The sequence below is a fragment of the Lucilia sericata genome, unplaced genomic scaffold, assembly GCF_015586225.1.
Source record: "Lucilia sericata isolate MDLA Ls3-8-SP2 unplaced genomic scaffold, ASM1558622v1 Contig000372F_arrow, whole genome shotgun sequence".
NCBI lineage: Eukaryota > Metazoa > Arthropoda > Insecta > Diptera > Calliphoridae > Lucilia > Lucilia sericata.
Window position 1 is genome coordinate 67,688 of NW_023994391.1, and position 21,757 is coordinate 89,444.

Here is a 21,757-nt window from a genome sequence, read left to right on the forward strand (position 1 = left end):
GATATCCATATAAAATTTGGTGTAAGTATTGCTCATACGCAAGGAAATTTTACTGTGAAAGTTTTTTCTGATCGGTCCATAATTGGTCATAGCTCCCATACAAGGTCCCTTCCCGAAAATCACTTAAACGCGCATAAGTCACTACTAAATTAAGATATCCATATAAAATTTGGTACTAGTATTACTCATATGCACGAAAATATTACTGTGAATTTTTTTTCCGATCGGTCCATAATTGGTTATAGCTCCCATACAAGGTCCCCTCCCGAAAATCACTTAAACGCACATAACTCATTACAAAATTAAGATATTTATATGAAGTTTAGCACAAGCATTGCTCATATACAGACAAATATTACTGTGAATTTGTTTTCCTATCGGTCCATAATTGATCATAGCTCCCATACAAGGTCCCTTTCAGAAAAACACTTAAAGGCACATAACTCATTATCAAATAGTGATACCCATAAAACATTTGGCATAAATACTACTTTTGTACACAGAAATGTTATTGGAGCATTTTTTCATGATCGGTCCAACTTTGGTCATAGCTCCCATACAAGGTTCCCTCCCGAAAATCACTTAAACGCACATAACTCATTACAAGATATTGATATCCATACATTTAGCAAAAATATTGCTCTTATATAAATATATTAAACTATAAAATTGTTTTACGATCGGTCCATATTTGGTCATAGCTCGTATACTAGGTCCCCTTCAGAAAATCACTTAAATGCACAATATTCATTACCAAATAATGATATAGATACAGAATTTTTAAATTTTGTCTTTATATACATAATTGGTCATAGCTCCCATACAAGGTCCTTTTACGAAAATCTCTTAAACGCACATTACTCATTACCAAATAAAGCTATTGATAAAAAATTTGGCCCAAATATTAATTTTGTATACAAAAATTATATTTCAAGATTTTTTCACGATCGGTTCATAACATAGGTGCGGTCGGTCCCATACAAGGTTCGCTTCAGAGAATCACTTAAACACACATTACTTATTACTAAATTACGATATAGATACAAAATTTGACTGAAATATAGCTTTTATGAACAGAAATTTTGCTTAAAAAAATTTTTACGATCGGTCTATAATTGGTCATATCTCCCATACTATGTCCTGCCCCTAAAAGCGCTTTAACCGTATTTAACTAGTTGCATTATCAATTTGTGTAGAACAAAATTATATATATTTATTTTGAAAATCCTTAAATCATGCATACATGCAAATTACTAAATATCGCTAAGCGCTATAAAAATATAAAGAAAATGGTGTTTGTAATGTTCAATAAATCATGGAATTGTAATAGATTTAAGCTGTTTAAATCTTTGTATTTTTGCTATTCAAGACATGAGAAAACTTATTTCTTCAAATATTTGATCAATTAGAAAAGTATTAATATATGTATAAGTAGCTGGTGGAGGGTACTTAAGATTCGGTTCAGCCGAATATAGCACTCTGACTTGTTTTTCATTAAGGTGACAGATTTTTAAAGAAGAAAGGATTACCAGTAAAAGCCTTACCCCTAATAGATAATGCTCCATCCCATCCACCAGAATCCGACCTTAAATCCGAAGATGGTTCCATAGAAGCTATGTTCATGCCTCCAAATGTAACGGCTCTGATCCAGCCAATGGATCAAAATGCAATTAGAATCACCAAACTTCATTATAGGAACAGTCTTCTGGCAACAATTATTGCAAAAGAGAGGGATTTGCTTGAATCTATGAAAAAATCACACTTAAAGAAGGAGTTTCTATTCTAGAGGCATCCTGGAACCGAGTTGGTAAAGAAACTTTATCTAACTGTTGGAAAAATATTTTGAATATGGTAAATGATGAAGACGATCCTGAATTTAATGTTCCTTTGAGCGTTTTAAAAGAAAAGTGGCAATCAGAGGTTAGATCTTTAGAAAATACTGCTGCAGATCTTCTACAGACATTGTGCCCTCAGGAAGTATTTACTGCTGTAAACATTAGAGATTGGATCAATAATCCTTGTGAGGACGTCACGCCATTTGATGAAAATGATTTAATTGAAAAGTCCGACGATGATGACGACTGTTTAATTGAAGCGCCTGAAAACAACATTAAAGCCAAAGAAGCTGTCGAAATTTTTAACAAAGCTGTCCAATGGGCTGAATTTCAAATGGTCGATCAAACTGACATTAAAGTATTGAAAAAAATCGGGGAAAAAATCAGAAAATAATAACCGATTACTTCCATATTTAATTATATATGTATGTACCTATCTTTTTTATACCCTCCACCACCACCAGTGTTGATAGAGGGTATATATAAGTTTGTCATTCCGTTTGTAACACAAAGAAATATTCATCTGAGACCCAACAAAGTATATATATTATTGGTCCTTATGAAATTCTGAGTCGATTTAGATATGTCCGTCTGTCTGTCTGTCTGTATAAAACACGCTCACGGTAAAACGAAGCAATGGAACTTAATGAAATTCACCCAAAATATTTATTGTTATCCTAAGCAGTTTGGTATTGAAAATCAGCATGATCGGTAGAATAGGTTCTGAGATATGAGTAAAAATTTGGGACAACCTCGAAAAAAAATGTGTTTTTTCACATATTTAATTGTACTTTTTACAAAAACTATTGCAGATAAATTGATGAATTTTGTCAGAAATACAACCCTTGGTGCCAGGATCAACTATGTTAAAAATCGGTAAAATCGGTTCACAATTTCATATACCTCCCATACAAATGTACATATTCCAGGAAATTAATTTATTGTTAATAACTTCCGTTATAATGCCGATATCTTTACAAAATTTCAGGAGTGAAAGTTTTATGCCAATAGAATTCATGTAAATAATTAATTTTCTGAATAGGTCCATAATTGGTCATAGCTCCCATATAAGGTCCCCCTCCGAAAATCACTTAAACGCACATAACTCATTACCAAATAACGATATACATATCTAATTTGGCAGAAATATTGCTTTTGTATACAGAAATGTTAATGTAAAATTTGTATACGATCGGTCCGTAATTGGCCATAGCTCCCATACAAGGTCCCCTTCCGAAAATCACTTAAACGCATATTTCTCATTACCAAATAAAGATATTCATACAAAATTTGGCACAAATATTGCTTTTGTATACATAAATGATACTGTAAAATTTGTTTACGATCGGTCCATAATTGGTCGTAGTTCCCATACAATGTCCCCTTTCGAGAATCACTTAAACGCATATTACTAATTACTAAATAATGATATTCATAAAATATTTGGCACAAATATTGTTGAATTTTGTCAGACATATAGTTTTTGGTACGGTGATCCACTGTGTTAAAAATCGAAATCGGTCCACAATTTCTTGTACCACCCATAGGGACTCAAAAATGTATTATTTTTCGCAAAAAATTAAATAAAAAGTGTCCATAACGAACAGGATTTAAACTTAAGATCTCTCAGTTGCCAGTTCTATGTCATACCCACTACACTATTATCTAGCTTCGTAATTGTTTGCAATTAATGATGTTCACATAGAAATTTTCTTTCCAGTTTGTGTAAAAAATTGTTGCTAAACCACGATCAAATAAAATGTACACATTGAGAAAGTGTAACTGTTTAATTTTTTATGCTATTCAGCAACATCAGTGTTAATAAAAGTTATTCAGCAGCAATGTTTTGTATAAACTGGAAATAACAAGGCATTTTTATATGAAAAATATTAGTTAACGAAAGACAAAATAATGATGTGGTGTAATGGATGAAATAGAGAATTAACAAACCGAGCATCGCCGGTTCGATTCCTGGTCGATTTAAATTTTTTTGTCATAAATAATAAACATTTTTAAAAAATCCAATTAAATGTGTAACTTTTTCTAAAAATATTTGATTTCTGATTAGATTTAGCCACGTATGAAAATAATTATGTCTGTCGATTCATAATTCTTTTCATTTGTCTGTGTAAAACACGATCAAATTACCCAGGAAAAACTTACATTGAAAAGTAATGAGTTAAAAAGCTAATAAAACCTCTTTTCACTACTTTTTCATTAGCATTTTAAGTCATTATTTTAACACGGTGATGTCATTGAAGGCAAGTACTGCTACGCTCGCTTACAAATAGGGAGTTAAAGAAGTACTTGCAATTTCTCTTACAAAACAGTTGTTGAGTAAGTTGTTTTGTTTTTTAATAATAAAAGGAGTCAGCTAGAATACGAACCAGGGACTTCGGTTTGTTAATCAAATGTTCTTCTCACTGCACCACTGCTTACCAAATAATGGTTTTCACAATCAAAACTAATTTTGTTTTCTTTTTTGTAAAACACAATTCTTAAAACGCAATTAAATAAAATGTGCAAACAAAATGACAAAGCCGAAAATAAAGTACTTCTATATCAGATTATAAGAAAGTCATTACTAGAGTACTTCTAAGTAATGCAGACGGTAAGTAGTAGTCATTGAAAAGTAAGTGCTTATGGCAGTGCAACCCATTACCGAGTTTTTGCTGGGTTAATAATCTTTGGCCAAAATTTTGATTATATTCTTATGTAGTTTGGCATTGAATATTGAAAAATTCGGCTCAACAATAAAAATTTAAAAATAACATTTTTTGACAACATTGAAACAAAATATTGTTTTTTTTAATTTTCAAGGCGTAATGAAAGTAAGTGTAAAATGTTAAGGTAAATTTGAATCAATCCATAAAATTTGATAAATTACGCAACCAGTTTAAGGTGGAGGGTATTTAAGATTCGGCAAAGCCGAATATAGCACTCTTACTTGTTTCATTGCAAATTTTATTTATTTTTTTATCATAATATTTTGTTTTTATTTTATATACACAAAATATACTTATTGCCATATCTTTATTTATCAATGAAATATGCGATTTTCTTAAGTGGATCTTATATGACACACAGTGGTATAGGAAAAAAAAAAAGAGGGAAATAATTCGGTAACTTCTAAACGGTTAATCCGATTTTAATAAAATTTGGTATGCACAAAGAGGAGGTGTTGTCGAGTTTAGGTTTTGAATTTGGACCTTATAGGCCAACCAGGGGCCCGGCGGGGGGTCCTCACATTAGGACACCTCGGCTATGTTAAATTTTTAAAACGATCCTATTTCTTCATTTGAGTTCCGATTTAAAAAAAAATCGTATATAGAATCTCCTCATCGAGCACTATAAAAAATGTTACAAATTAATTAGGGAAAACTCAACAACTTTTAGAGAATTTACCTAGTACTATTATTTTCAATATATTTTTTTTAATATATGTAACAAATTTAAGAGTTAACCTTATGGATGAAAATAATAGTGCTATGTAAATTTTCTAAAAGATGTTGAGTTTTCCCTAATTAATTTGTCACTTAAAAAACATTAGGTAGGCATGTTATATATCAATGGAAAGGTAATTTTGTCTATTTTTGTATACATATAATTTTTGAAAATTAAAAAATTCGCGGAATCCTTTTTTTAAAAAAATTAAAAAATGTTTTTTATTCAGTTTTTGCGAAGATACAAATTTTTCAAATTGCAATAAAAATTTTATTTATGAATATTTTTTGATGAAATTTTACAAAATTAAATAAAAATTTCGAATTTTCTTATTAGAAATCCCGGAATTCCCAAAAAAGTTTTAAAAAATCCATACCAGGGGCGGGGTTATCGAAACCCGTTACAAAATGATTAAGAACATATTGGGTCATATAAAACAGGTCACTATAATTTGATATCGACTATGCGATTTAAGAATTTTTGCTCAAAATTGAATTTCCCATAAAAATAGGGTTTTTTTGGATGGACCTGGTCCCCTCGGTATCAAAAATTTTTAGGTTTTGTTTCATTTATCGTATTTTATGTAAAGTCAGCTTTCCAAAAGTATAAATTCTATATACATCTTCTTAGAAACTTTTTAGATAACTTAAAAAGAAAAAGATACTTTTTTCCCAAAAAATGGCAAAAAATCGCCTTTTTTTAATTTTTAAATTAAAATGCCTATAACTTTGGACTCAGTCATGATTTTTACATAATTCTTTCACTGCTTGATATATAAACTAGTTGTTAAGCGAATAAACTAAAGTAAGGACGGTAAAAATTTTAAAATTTTAATTTTCAAATGCGAATATCTCCTAAACTATAAGAGATAATTTACTGCTACGACGACATTTTTTATAGTGCTCGATGAGGAGATTCTATATCTATATAAAAGATGTTGAGTTTTTCCTAATTAATTTGTCACTTAAAAAATATTAGGTAGGCATGTTACATATCAATGGAAAGGTAATTTTGTCTATTTTTCAAAACTGTATATAATTTTTGAAAATTAAAAAATTCGCGGAATACTTTTAAAAAAAAAAAATTAAAAAATGTTTTTTATTCAGTTTTTGCGAAGATACAAATTTTTTAAATTGCAATAAAAATTTTATTTATGAATATTTTTTGATGAAATTTTACAGTTAGGTAGATTTTTTTACTCAAAATCCAAAATTAAATAAAAATTTCGAATTTTCTTATTAGAAATCCCGGAATTCCCAAAAAAGTTTTAAAAATCCCAAAAATGGGATTTTTTGGTTTTTTGCCTATTGTATCCATACCAGGGGCGGGGTTATCGAAACCCGTTACAAAATGATTAAGAACATATTGGGTCATATAAAACAGGTCACTATAATTTGATATCGACTATGCGATTTGAGAATTTTTGCTCAAAATTGAATTTTCCATAAAAAATAGGGTTTTTTTGGATGGACCTGGTCCCCTCGGTATCAAAAATTTTTAGGTTTTGTTTCATTTATCGTATTTTATGTAAAGTCAGCTTTCCAAAAAGTATAAATCTTCTTAGAAACTTTTTAGATAACTTAAAAAGAAAAAGATACTTTTTTCCCAAAAAAATGACAAAAAATCGCCTTTTTTTAATTTTTTAAATTAAAATGCCTATAACTTTAGACTCAGTCATGATTTTTAAGTAGTTCTTTCACTGCTTGATATATAAACTTGTTGTTAAGCGAATAAAAAAAAATGGCGAAAATCGGGAATATTTGGACCCGCTATTATCAAAAAAACTAAAGTAAGGACGGTAAAAATTTTAAAATTTTAATTTTCAAATGCTAAACTATAAGAGATAATTTACTGCTACGACGACATTTTTTATAGTGCTCGATGAGGAGATTCTATATACGAAATTTTTTTAAATCGGAACTCAAATGAAGAAATAGGATCGTTTTAAAAATTTAACATAGCCGAGGTGTTCTAATTTGAGGACCCCCCGCCGGGCCCCTGGTTGGCCTATAAGGTCCAAATTCAAAACCTAAACTCCCTCTTTTTTTTCCTATACCACAGTGTGACAGATAAAAACTTATTTATATAGCCTATTTTTAAAATATCTTTAATTCTTAATTGGATATTTGCATTTAAGCGATTTTCGGAAGTGGTCCTTATATGGGAGCTGTGACTAATCATGGACCGATCCGTAAAACATTTCGCAGGGTGTTTCATATCTACTTAAAACACATTCATGACTAATTTTATACCGATATCTTTATTCAGTCATGAAATATGTGCGTTTACGTGGTTACCGGAAATGGACCTTATATGGGAGCTATGCCCAATTATGGACCATGTTAAATATGTTGAATATTATTCCAATATCTTTATTTTTTAATTAGTTATTTGTATTTAAGTATTTTTCGAAAGTGGACCATATATGGGAGCTATGACCAATAATCGATCTATACAGATCTACGTTGGTACTATGATTTCCGTTCTTATTATATATATTTATGCAAAATTTCGTGGTGATACCGATATTTTTGTCGAAGTTATTAACGATAAATCTATTTCCGAGAATATGTACTTTTGTATGGGGGCTATGAGAAATTTTGAACTGATTGTTTTGAGTTTGAACATTTTTGATCCCTGGGTAAAGAAAATAACGTGTGACAAAATTCATTCCATTATCTTTAGTAGTTTCTGAGAAAACTACTCAAGAATTAGGAAAAAACTTAATTTTTTTCGATGTAGGTAGTCTGAAATATTTACTCATTACTTTTTACGTTGTGGACCGATTTGGCTGATTTTCAATACCAAACAGCTTAGGACAATAGTGACTATTTTCAGTGAATTTGGCTGATTTATTTTGCTTAGTTTTAACGGGAGAGTGTTTGAGGCAGACAGACGGACACAGCTAAATCGACTCAGAATTTCATAAGAATCCAGAATATATATACTTTGTTGGGTCTCAGATGAATATTTCTTGGTGTTACACACGGAATGACAAACTTATATATACCCTCTATCAACACTGATGCTGGTGGAGGGTATAAAAAGGTCTCATTTTCTAACACAAATTTTTAACTATTTTTTTGTGACAAATTTTCTTTAAACTACTATTTATTTTTTAATCCTGATGAATTGAAATCCTATATCCTATATGTATATATACTAGCTGCGCGTATCCGGGTTTCTTCTAAAAGTAAAGAGAATATGTTTCTATCTGTAATGACTATACTTTTTTAATAGATGTCAAAATTTAGCTTATAACGATAAAATAGTTATTTTATTTTTCTGCATTTTGTTTAATACTTAAAGTCAGTTTTCGGACCAAAATGTTCCTTAAAAATTTACAAATTGAAAAATGAGCTTTAATTAGGAAATTTTGACTAATTTGTAGAAACATTTAGGAAACTTTTTTTGAGAAATTATACTGAAATCAGCATTCTTAATCACTATTAGGGAACTAAGGACACTTTCAAATTAGTTGTTTTATATTTCCCATGTGCAGTAGACATAAAGAACTGTTCAGTTTAAATTCGGTCACACTGTACTTTGAATTGTAGTGGCCCTGGTGTATAGAGGCAAAAGGCTTCGGGGCATTTTATTAACTACAAAAAAACGTACCATTAACCGTACAAAATTTCAAGCGATTTTCTTTCTATTTGAAAAAGTACATGCAATTGAAGAAACTCTGAAACGATTATGAAAAATTCTGCACAAATTCATGAAAAATTTGGGCTCATTGTTGTCTCATCATTGCTTCTCAAAAATACATCCATTTATACAAAAGTATGTTTAAACATATCATTTTTATTCATTAGCTTTTATGCATCTACACTAAAGTTTTGGCTGAATTTAGACACCACTTATTAAATCCGAAGAAATAAAGGTCAAATATCGTTAGATGTACAAAGCAGATACCCAAATAATTTTACTTATTAAAATATCCACGTCTTCCTCCAATTAAAAAAATTACGGAATTTGTAAATGGTAAATGAAAAATGTGTGCTGGAGTTATTCAAAATCATTATTTAAGCTTGGAATAAATACGGCGCACAGTGGGTTCGATGACACCGAAAGTGACGATTAATTCATGGGAGCCGTAATTAAATTTTTTTTATTTTTTTTTTTCAAATCGTTAAATATACATAAAAAGCCATATTCTGAAAAAAGATACACTGATTTTTTTTTTACGATTTTATAAACATTTTTATTTTTCGGAAAATTATAGTTTGTTTCAGAATTTTCGCCGTAATTTTAAAATGGAAAGTGATTTTTTTAAAAAATGAGAAGCAAACGAAAGCTTATATTGTCTTCTTTCTAAAAAATTAATATATATTTTGCGTAAATATGAACATTAGTTTAATTTAAAGTCTGAATTTGGGTTTTGAAGGATTTCGAGAATTTTACAATTTTTTTAAAAAAGTAACGAAATGATTTTTTATAATTTACAATTGTCATACACTTAAAAAGAAACGTTTTTTCAACTTTGTGGAAAATGGGCTTAATTTAAAAATTTTATTGTACATTTAAAATAGAAAGCTATAAATGATTAAATAAAATTTAGAATTAAAATATATTGAATATATTATTAAAAAGATAAATAAAAAATAATAAATACATATATAAATATTTCTACATAGATGATTTAAACTCCTATTTGTCCTTACGACAAAATTTCATGAATTCTAAAATTTGTATAAGATGTTAATAAAAAACAATATTTTAATTTTTTTATGCATTTTGTTTGTATTTAAGAAAAAAGTATATATTATACATTAATTTTTTTAACAATCTGCATCATAATCTTCTTCATCTGTATCATTACGTTCATCCTCAGCTTCATCGTCATAATCTTCACTATCATTACTCTCACTATCATGTATTTCTTGAGAAATAATAGACGATAGCAAAAGCTATCGGAATTTGATAATTGTTGCTTTTCTTTCCGCTCATTTTGTTTATTTATACTAGATATGAATGGATCTGAACTGAGAAAAAAATCTATTTAGAATATCTTCATTCGACTTTTCTCGACTGCATTTGCGAGCAAAGTGTTCCCCATAATTTTTAAAATCCTTATTTTTGGCTTCCTGAGCTTCTTCTTAAAGTTCTCCAATCGGTAAAAGGGCATATTTTATGATTTCTGGACCATGAGTTAAAAATTTATGTATTGTAAGAGTCATAAAAAACCATGGATATTTTTCAACAAAGTATTTTGCATTGTTATGAGCAAAATTGCGAAAATTCTCTAGGTGGATTTCGTGACCACAGGAAATAACAACTAATATTGTGCGCATTTTTTTATTAAGGCCAAATCAACTTTCGTTATTTCTGCTGATATTTCTGCATTTTAAAAAAAACGTCTTACTGTATTTCCGTCGTAAAAATTTCCGGAACCTGGCTTTGGCTGATCCACAATTAATTCAGTTCTTTCCCGAAATTATTTTTGAATTCGTGATTTTGTTTCTGCAACTATTTTCTTATCCTCATCCGACCTTGCTTGCCTCTTTTTTATTGGTATTTTATAGGATAAGTGGAGGAGACACTAAAAAAATCGTAACCACTCGTGAAGTATTGAAAGCCCAAACTTCAAAGTATCACTGTTAACTTCCCTAACAATCATTGTGTCAATTGAGTTAAACATCTTACTCGTAGCGCCACACAAATAGCACTTCTGTGTAGAGCGCGTGTCTGTAATCGCGTTACACACGTTTACATCTATCATTACCAAAGATAAAACATTTATAGAAATTTCTCCGACCGAAACTAATGAGTCTATAAGATTTTTTTTTCATCCTCAACCCTTTTCTTTCCTAATTTTGAAACACTTGTTGTTTCTGCAACTATTTTCTTATCCTCATCCGACCTTGCTTGCCTCTTTTTTATTGGTATTTTATAGGATAAGTGGAGGAGACACTCAAAAAATCGTATCCACCCGTGAAGTATTGAAAGCCCAAACTTCAAATTATCACTGTTTACTTCCCTAACAATCATTGTGTCAATTGAGTTAAACATCTTACTCGTAGTGCCACACAAATAGCACTTCTGTGTAGAGCGCGTGTCTGTAATCGCGTTACGCACTATTCCATCTATCATTACCAAAGATAAAACTTTTATAGAAATTTCTCCGACCGAAACTAATGAGTCTATAAGATTTTTTTTTTTCATCCTCAACCCTTTTCTTTCCTAATTTTGAAACACTTGTTGTTTCCTTAATATACTCAATTTATAAAGGTCGGCAAAATCTCGTTGATGAAGGACGAGGATTTTTCCAAATTGTTATATTATTATTAGCCAGTTTGAGAGGTACAATGGACGTTATAAAAACTGCAGAGTCGCTTGAACTTGAATCTAAAAAAGCCTGTTTATAGGAACTATGTCCAGAACATCCATCAAAACCCCACTTTGAATGCAATTTTACATCAGATAGTTTTTCTGTTTTTAAGATATCAACGCATTTTGGAATTTTAAATATTCGTTCAACTATGTGATTTAAAAGTCCCTGAAGAGTAACTTGTGCGGAAGTTTCACATATTTTTACTTCTTCTCGGTTGGGATAGCACTTTTGTTTTGCTTCTTGCACTTTCGTATACGAAGGAAATCTTTCCGGAGCAACATTACAGCTATGTCGAGAAAGTTTCGCTTCTGTTAATACACATAAAGCTTCTTCCGGGCTTAATTGATGTGGCTTGAATTTCTTAAATTTTCTGGATTTCCTATATTTCCTATATTTTGCAGCTCTTGTAGGTGTTGAAGTTGTGATTTCCTTAAGTAATTTTGATTCTTCAATTTTTCCAGAATCTCTTAAAGCCATTTGTGTAGCATAAGTCAAAACAGATAAAGGAGTACTTTCTCTAATGCTTCTACTTTTCTTCGCTTTTGATTTTTCACAACTCTCTTCAAATGAAACTTCCTTACGACCTCGTTTATTTGTTGGTGGGACAAAAGACGTTCATTGTTCCTTTGACTTTTGCTATAACGGATCTTGAAGTCGGAAGCAAAGTTTTTAAATCTTTGTTCAAAATCAGTCATATTGGTGGGGCATATTCGTTTAATTATTTTTATTTTTAATATGTTGATTTTACTTTTCTAGTCATGTACTTCAATATTTTTCATAAAATTATAAAGCTCAAGGCGAGGAATAAAAGTAGTATTGGGGCTTGTCCCTGAAATAGATTAAATTATTTTTTAAAATAATTTAAATGTTTTATTTGTTTAGCCTTCTACCCAATACCGATTACTTTATTTGAAGTAAAACACTATAAACATTTCTTTAAAAACAACAAATATTAATATTAAAATACAAAATATTAACAATCATAATAGAGATGAGCTCGTGAACCGGGATTTATTTTTATGAATTCTTAAACATGATATTTTCAGAATGGCTATTTAATCTATAATACTGATTTTAATGCAAAAGAATCTGTTTCATTTGTTAAAATTATTAGCAAGCCATTTTTTGTTATAAATTTTCGTTATAATGTTTTTTTTTTTTTAATTTAACATGACTGACTTTAAGATGACTGAAAGTTGTTCACGCACCTATCTCTATTGAAATTAACATTCTCCGACAACAATAACAACAATAGTAAACATTGAACGAATGACTATAGCAAAACAAAATACACGTTAGTTTTGTTAAATACATGACTTTGAAAAAACACGACTTCAAACAGAAAAATGTTAATAGCAAAAAATGGAGCAACAAAACCGCAAATTTTCTTTCTTGTATTATCAAGCTAAGATTCCATACTTTTAGAAAATATATGATTCAAAACCCAACCTTAATAGAAATTTTAAGGGAGACATGAATGATTTTCTAGATAGATTTAGGTTTTATAAAAGGAACCACAGACGATTTAAAATTCGAATTTTAGTGAAAATGTAATATGAATATATTATTTTCCCTATTTTAGAAGCGGTTTTTGTTCAGTAGTTTTTATTCTACATACAAATGTGGCATCGTAGACATTCATTCAAGATTTAATAAAGATTCTGTTTTAAAATAGTTATTTTCTGAGAATATATAGCAGGTTTTGAAATAAAACAGTTTTCCGGTGGAAAACGCTTGAAAAACGATGAAAATCGATTTTTGATAATAAATTAAATTAAATACAGATTTTAATTTTACCTAATCGTAAAGTTAGTTAAGTATCTACAAATATTTTAAAGTTTTCTTATAAAAATAAATTTTTGATTACTGATATGGTCAATGCTATTGCAGATCAGTTTGCAAGGGCACATAATACCACAATTAACCTTAATAGTTCTACTGACAGAAAGGCGAACATACTGGTCAGTTCAATAAAAAGTGACAATTCGATCAATAATGATGCCGATACGTTAACTAACCTTGATGAAGTCAAATATATTATTAAAGGTCTGAGGAACTCAAAAGCACCAGGTCTAGATCAGATTACGAATTTAGAAATCAAGAAACTTCCAAGATCGGCTTACGAGTTTTTGGTAAAATTTTATAATTTTTGTATGCAAACCGGTTATTTTCCAACGGGGTTTAAAAGAGCTAAAGTTATACCCATTGGAAAAAGCGGAAAGGATCCTAAGTTGACATCAAGTTATAGGCCAATCAGCTTATTGAGTTCTCTTGATAAAATATTTGAAAAGATCTTATTGAATAGAGTCAGAAACTTTGTTGATGATAACAACCTTCTTCATAGCTGTCAATATGGTTTTAGAACACAGCATTCTACCACTCACCAACAGAAACGAGTTGTGAATATTGTAAAAACAAACAAAGAAAAACGCTATTCCACAGGAGTTCTTTTTCTAGATATAGAAAAAGCTTTCGACTCAGTTTGGCACAATGGGCTTATTTATAAGCTCCATAAACTAAACATTCCATTTTATTTGATAAAGATAATTAATAGTTTTCTTACTGACAGGACATTTGTAGTTGAAGTGGCAGGTGCAAGCTCTCAAGAAAGGAGCATACCAGCTGGTGTCCCGCAGGGTTCCGTTTTATCTCCTTTGCTATACAGTCTATACACTGCAGACTTTAAGATATCGGCGGATGTTGATATGGCATTTTATGCCGATGACAGCGCCTTCATATGTAAGGGAAAAGTTTCAAACACTATTGTTAAGCGTATGCAAAAGGCTTTAGAGTGCTCAACGAAATGTTTTACCAAGTGGAAAATTAAAATTAATGAGGAAAAAACCCAGGTGATACTATTTCCATTTAACAAATCCCCAAAAAGAATACCATCACTTAGATTGTCTGCACAAGAAACTCAAATTGCCTTTTCAAAATCAATAAAATACTTGGGTATAACACTTGATGATAAACTGACCTTCAAAGAACACTTGCAAAATGTGTGTCTAAGAGCACCTCGTTGTGGTCGAGCGCTATATCCACTTTTTAATAGAAAATCAAAATTAAGCATTAAAAATAAACTTCTTTTATACAACTTATGTATTAGACCCATTCTCACATACGGTTGCGCTGTTTGGAAAGACTGCGCGAAAACACACAAAATAAAAATTTGAAGATCATATATAATTTACCAAGACGATTTTCTACTTCGGAACTACACAGAATGTCTGGCCAGAAAACAGTTGAAACACTAATTAATGATTTGACTCTGTCATTCAATGAAAAATGCAGTAGATCAAATTTTGCATATTTGAGAAGTTTGCATAACATTAGCTAACTGCCTCTATACACACAGGTATAGATTTAATTAGTTAATGATTTTAAAATTTCTCAAAATATTAATATTGTGATATTAAATATAGGTTTTTTCTCTCTATCTTTTTCCTATAAAGTTGATCATTATTCATAAATAAAGTTATTATTCTACAAACCCTGTATATATTTGTTGTAATATCTTAATGATAGTAACTCAAAATTGTTTAGAATTAAGAAACAATGATTATTGATAGTTGTTGGTGAACAACTTTAATATTTATATTTTGTATTATTTTATTTGCATTAATTTGTTATTTTTCTCTTTAACAATTTAAGTTATTTTTTTTGAATTTCATTGCTAGTGTGAACAATGCACATAAAAGCTTACGCACTTTTTTGTTTAATTTTGGTAGTTCTATGCAGATTTACTTAAATGAGATTTATTTTCTCTCATTAAAGTAAATGCAGTAAAAGAAGTGCGAAAAATACTGGTTTTTTTGCTACGCACTTATTACCATATTCGCATGTATGTAAATATGTATGTTATATGCGTAAGCTATATTTAAATATTGATACGCACTTTTTTTGGCTCTTTTTAAATTGAAATTATTATTAAAACTCACTTGCTTTTATTGCCTCGCTGCGAACAGAAGATTTTTCATACATTTAATTATATTTAATTAGTTTTCAAATATTTAATAAAATTAAATAACGGTTTAAATAAATACCCTACATAAGAGTTTAAGGATTTTTATTCCGTTTAAATAAAAAATATTGAAAATTATTTTAACTTAGAAAAGTTAAAATCTCGTACATTATTTGGTGCCGAAACCCGGGACTGATGAATAATTGTGTGCTATTTGGAGTAACGAATTGGAATCTTATTGCCCTTAGAACTGCTTGCTTTGCGATTGGAACTTGGCTCTAGAACTTCTTTGGAAAAATCGCTTGTAGTCTTGAAGATATTTTGAAAAGTGAAACTTGCTGCAACGAATAAAATAAGGTTTGGAACTCTGCGTTACAGTTACCTTAATTTGTGGTTTCTGGAAAACTGTATGTATGCATAACATTTTGTATTATACAATACTGAAAATAAAAAAGTGTTTTGAACAAAATGGCGGATATTCACCATCTTATTGAGGATCAAAAAGATTTATTTTTAAATTTAAAACGTACTGCTAGGTTATATAATTCAAGACAGCATAAAACGCATGGCTTCGCACAATCTGTTTTAGACGAAATAGAATCAAATTTTTTGCAATTTAAAGACGGGAATACCCAATTATGCGCTGTAGTCCGTGACAATACTATTAATACAGAAAATATTCCGTATTTCGAAGACGATGTTTATTATCAATTTCAAGACGAGTTTCTTACCCTTAAAAGCCAATTGCTCGATTTCATGGATTCTTCTGTTACTCGTTCTCCTGGAATTCAGTCCAGTACGTTTGCTGGTCCCTCTCATTCTAGAAATGAAACCTTTTCGCTTCAGGCTCGTTTGCCGAAGATTGATTTGCCAGTTTTTAGTGGTGATTACCTCACTTGGATGTCTTATCAGGACATGTTCGTTTCGTTAGTCCATAATAATTCTGGGCTAACTGATGTTCAAAAATTTTGTTTTTTGAAAAATTCTTGTAAAGGAACTCCTTTGGATATCGTGAACGAATATCCAGCAACGGATTCAAGCTACGTTTTAGCATGGACCGCTCTACAGAATAGATATCATAATAAAAGAAAAATAGTTGATACTATTTTTAAAAAACTGTTTGCTATACCTTCGTCTGATGGCTCTTCCAAAAGCATTCAGACGATTTTAGACACAACACGAACTAGTATTGCCCTACTACGTACTTTAGAAATAAACACCGAAGGTGAGCATGCTATGCTTATTTATATGACAGTAAATAAGCTAGATGTACAAACCCGAAAGGAATGGGAGCAATCGCTTAATGCCTCGACTCAAATCCCTCCTATTGAAGATTTGTTCAAATTTTTGGAATCAACTTTTCGAACATTAGAAACTATTTCTGATCAGACTGATTCAAGCCCTAATGTTCCTTTTTCGAAACCAAAAACCCCACAACATCAAAATAAAAATAGAAACAATTTACGACGTTATGTAAATGCTGCTTCCACAAGTACCGACTACAACTGCCCCTGCTGCAATAAGCGTCACCTTCTTTTCAAGTGTTTCAAGTTTTCTGCTTTACCATCTAGTGAAAAAAGAGATTTTTTGAATTCAAAGCGAATATGTCGAAATTGTTTAACCCCAGGCCACTTTAGTAACAAATGTCATGTAGCTTCTCGCTGTCAAGTCTGCCAACAAAACCACCATACCACTGTTCATAATGAGTATTTTATAAATCATGTTCCTAATACTCCGACCCCTGAACCTGTTATACCTTCTCAAACATCCTCGTCTTCTCAAGGTATTGAAAACGTTACCGCTCATGTCGTTGACAATAGTAAAACATCTAACAGGAGGAAAAGGCCCCAAGTTCTCCTCGCTACGATGCGTGTTGTTTTAAAAACCCCTCAGGGAGATTTTGTTTTGCGTGCTCTTCCTGATCAATGTGCTCAAGCAACCTTTATAACCAAAAAGGCTGCAGATGCCTTAAACTTATCTTATAAAAGGAACTTTGTGGAAATATGCGGTGTAGGTGGAAACCAATCTACTATTTCAAAGCAATACGTTAATTTTGCAATATTCTCAAGAATCGAAACAAATTTTAAAATAGATTGCGAGGCTTTGGTTCTTCCGAAAATAACGGCATATCAACCTATGGCTATAAACGAAACATTATTACCGGATTTAAAGAAATTTTCATTAGCTGATCCTTATTTTTCGAAACCTGGTGAAATTGACCTTTTGTTAGGAGGAGATGTATACGGAGATATCATATTACCTCAGCAACAAAAATTTGAAAGTGGTTTATTCTTACAACTCACACATTTCGGTTGGATAGTTTCTGGCCCCTCACATGATAACTCATCTGAGCACATCATCACAGTAAATGTTTGTTCATTAGATAAGCAATTGCTGTCCTTTTGGGAACAAGAAGAATTGCTGGAAAAAAGAGCTTTGACAGAAGAAGAAATCCTTTGCGAACAACATTTCAAAAGCACTACTTCTCGTGATTCATCTGGGCGTTACACCGTATCACTGCCATTTAAATCATTGCTTAAAGGCCTCCCACTTCCAGTCTTTGGTCATACGGATTATGCAGCACTTTCTCGTTTAAAGAATGTTGAGTCAAAATGTAAATTGAATAAGAACTTTGGAAAACTTTATCTAGATTTTATGAAAGAGTATGAATGTCTCGGACATATGGAAAAGGTCGGTACCTATCCACGTGATTTAGAAAAAAATGGTTTCTTTTTGCCTCATCATGGTGTGTTAAGAGAGAGTAGTTCTACTACTAAATTGAGGGTAGTTTTTGATGGTAGCTGTAAAAGGTCTGCTCAATCTTCCTTGAATGAGGAACTAGCACCTGGTCCTGCATTGCAAAATGATTTGCCCACAATTATAAATCGGTGGAGACGTTTTAAAATTGGGTTTCGGGCAGATTTGGAGAAGATGTTCCGACAAATACTTGTGGTACAGGAACAACGAAAGTTTCAACAAATTTTGTGGAGAAATAGTGGCTCTGAACAGATATCAATTTATAAGCTCTCAACGGTTACTTATGGTACTACACCCGCTCCTTTTCTTTCGATTAGGGTTTTACAACAACTAGCGTTGGACGAAAAGGAAAAATATCCGATGGCATGTAATGTGCTCAATTCAGATACTTATGTCGATGACGTAATTTCTGGAGCTGATAGTCTATCTGAAGCTTACCATTTGCATACTCAATTATGTAGCTTACTTAATGAAGGCAAGTTTAATTTACGTAAATGGACAACAAACTCGAAGGAATTGCTAGAATTGATTCCTGTAGACTTCAGAGAAAAATCTGATATATTTGAACTAAATCAACCTAATACCGTAAAGGCTCTTGGACTCGAGTGGAACACGATAGACGACTGCTTTTCATTTAAGATCAATATTGAAGATACATCAGTAGTTACCAAAAGAAGTTTACTCTCAGACTCAGCAAAACTTTATGACCCTTTAGGCTGGCTTTCCCCTACTACAATTCTTGCTAAAATTGAATTTCAAAATTTGTGGTTGCTTGGCATTGAATGGAATGATCGCTTACCTGACGCTATGCAAAAAAGATGGTTAACATACCGCGAAAATCTAAAGTTTCTTGAAAGAATTAAAATTCCTCGTTGGATCGGAACGTTTAAATGTGGTTCAATTGAAATTCATGGTTTTTCCGATTCATCTAAGTTGGCTTACGCGGCTGCTGTCTACGCTAAGACTATTTCAGATTTGGGTACAAAAGTGTATTTAATACAAGCGAAAACTAAAGTAGGTCCTATAAAGCGGTTAACTATACCTCGAATGGAATTATGTGCTGCTACTTTATTGGCTAAATTAGTTGACAGAATAACTTCTTCACTTGATCAAGATATTTCAAATGTTTATTATTGGACTGATAGTACAACTGTACTTTCGTGGATACGTGGTCAGTCATCTAAGTGGCCCGTATATGTTGGAAACAGAGTGGCAGAAATCCAACGCAGATGTCATGCTTCTCAATGGCGATACATATCTACACGTGAAAATCCTGCTGACTGCGCTTCCCGTGGTATATCTTCGAATGAATTGGTTGAACATGAACTATGGTGGCATGGCCCTAAATGGCTATCGGAACCTGCAGAAAATTGGCCAAAACAACCGAAACTAAATCTAAATGAAATGGATGAAATTTCTACTGAACCAACTTTAAATATGCACTCGGTTGTAGCTGAAATAAAACAATATCCAGAAATATTAACAAGATTTTCTTCACTTTGCAAATTGATACGTGTTACTGCATACATATTTCGTTTTAAACACAATACTCAAAACTATAAACATTCACAAATAAAAGGTAACGGTAAGATGACAGGGTTTCTTTCAACCGAAGAACTAAAATTTGCTCGTTTAAGGCTTGTTAAACTTTCACAAGAGGTGGATTTTTTGCAAGAGATTTCTGAACTTCAAAAGAGAGGTCAAATTATAAAAAATAGCGCTTTAGCTCAACTTTGCCCATTTTTTGACTCCTCTCAAATACTTAGAGTTGGCGGTAGAATTCAAAATTCTGACCTTGATTATTGTTCTAAACACCCAATTTTACTTAAAAAGCAAAATCCTTTGACTAATTTATTATTTCTAGATGCACACATAAAAACTTTACATGGCGGTTTAATCCAAATGCAAGCTTACGTCCTACGGGAATATTGGATAATATCAAGTAGATGTATTGCTAAACGTGTCTTGCGAAAATGTATAACGTGTTTCAAATATAACGCAAAGGCAGCCCAGCAGATGATGGGAAATCTCCCTAGTGTTCGTCTTAAACCTGCTCGTCCGTTTAAGCACAGTGGAGTTGACTATGCCGGTCCAATTGCTATAAAACAATCCACTGCAAGAAACTCAGTAACTACAAAGGGCTACATTTGTTTGTTTATATGTATGACTACGAAAGCTTTACACTTGGAAGCAGTAACAAACCTGTCAACCGATGCTTTTTTGGCCGCTTTCAGGCGTTTCGTGTCCCGCCGTGGCCCTTGTACCGACTTGTACTCAGACTGTGGTACGAACTTTGTTGGAGCTAATAAGGAGCTACAAATTCTTTATAATCGCAGCAAATCATCGATTTCATATGAGATAAGCGACTGCCTGGCCGCAAATGGTACGAAATGGCATTTTATACCTCCAGCCTCTCCAAACTTTGGTGGTCTTTGGGAGGCTGGCGTGAAGTCTACAAAACACCACTTAAAGAGAGTGATGCAGAACCGTATTTTGACATTTGAGGAGCTTACAACGCTTTTAGCCCAGATTGAGAGCTGTTTGAATTCCAGACCCTTGTGCCCTCTAAATTCCGAACCATCTGACTGCAATGCGCTCACCCCAGCTCATTTCTTGATTGGGGAACCTACTCTATGTGTTCCGGAAGAAGATTTACTGGATGTCAACATTGATCGACTAAATAGATGGAAAACCGTCGAAAAGCTGAAGCAACATTTTTGGCGACGTTGGTGTAACGAATGGCTGTGTCGACTTCAAGCTAGGCCCAAATGGCTCAAAATAACTGAAAACCCTAAAATTGGTGATTTAGTGGTCGTATTCGATGAACGAGGTGCCCCTGGAGAATGGCCGCTTGCCCGAATCCAAGATATTCATCCCGGCAAAGATGGTTGTGTAAGGGTGGTCACTCTATTTTCAAACAGAAAAACATTTAAACGCCCAATGTCTAAAGTTGCCCTGTTACCTACAAATGATAGCTTTAATGCCGAAGAAAATGATTACAACTTTAAACTACATGGTGATGATGATTCTTCCTCGGTTTAAGCACTGTCGTCCTTAGTGGGGGAGAATGTTGGTGAACAACTTTAATATTTATATTTTGTATTATTTTATTTGCATTAATTTGTTATTTTTCTCTTTAACAATTTAAGTTATTTTTTTTTAATTTCATTGCTAGTGTGAACAATGCACATAAAAGCTTACGCACTTTTTTGTTTAATTTTGGTAGTTCTATGCAGATTTACTTAAATGAGATTTATTTTCTCTCATTAAAGTAAATGCAGTAAAAGAAGTGCGAAAAATACTGGTTTTTTTGCTACGCACTTATTACCATATTCGCATGTATGTAAATATGTATGTTATATGCGTAAGCTATATTTAAATATTGATACGCACTTTTTTTGGCTCTTTTTAAATTGAAATTATTAT

At 31.7% G+C, this 21,757-nt stretch overlaps 1 protein-coding gene across 5 annotated transcripts in view; it reads right to left on the reverse strand.

Moving 5' to 3' along the window:
- The window catches only part of LOC119604231 (epidermal growth factor receptor kinase substrate 8), a 266,733-nt gene that overhangs the window by 36,330 nt on the left and 208,646 nt on the right, over window positions 1-21,757 (reverse strand). Inside the window, exon 7 of one of the 5 annotated variants that reach the window (XM_037956718.1) lies at window positions 12,094-12,442. The exons of the other annotated variants lie outside the window; for them this stretch is intronic. Coding sequence (XP_037812646.1) covers window positions 12,366-12,442 — 77 coding nt within the window. The 3' untranslated portion in view covers window positions 12,094-12,365. Of the gene's footprint in view, window positions 1-12,093; window positions 12,443-21,757 lie in introns of those variants that run through there. 5 annotated transcript variants of the gene reach the window in all.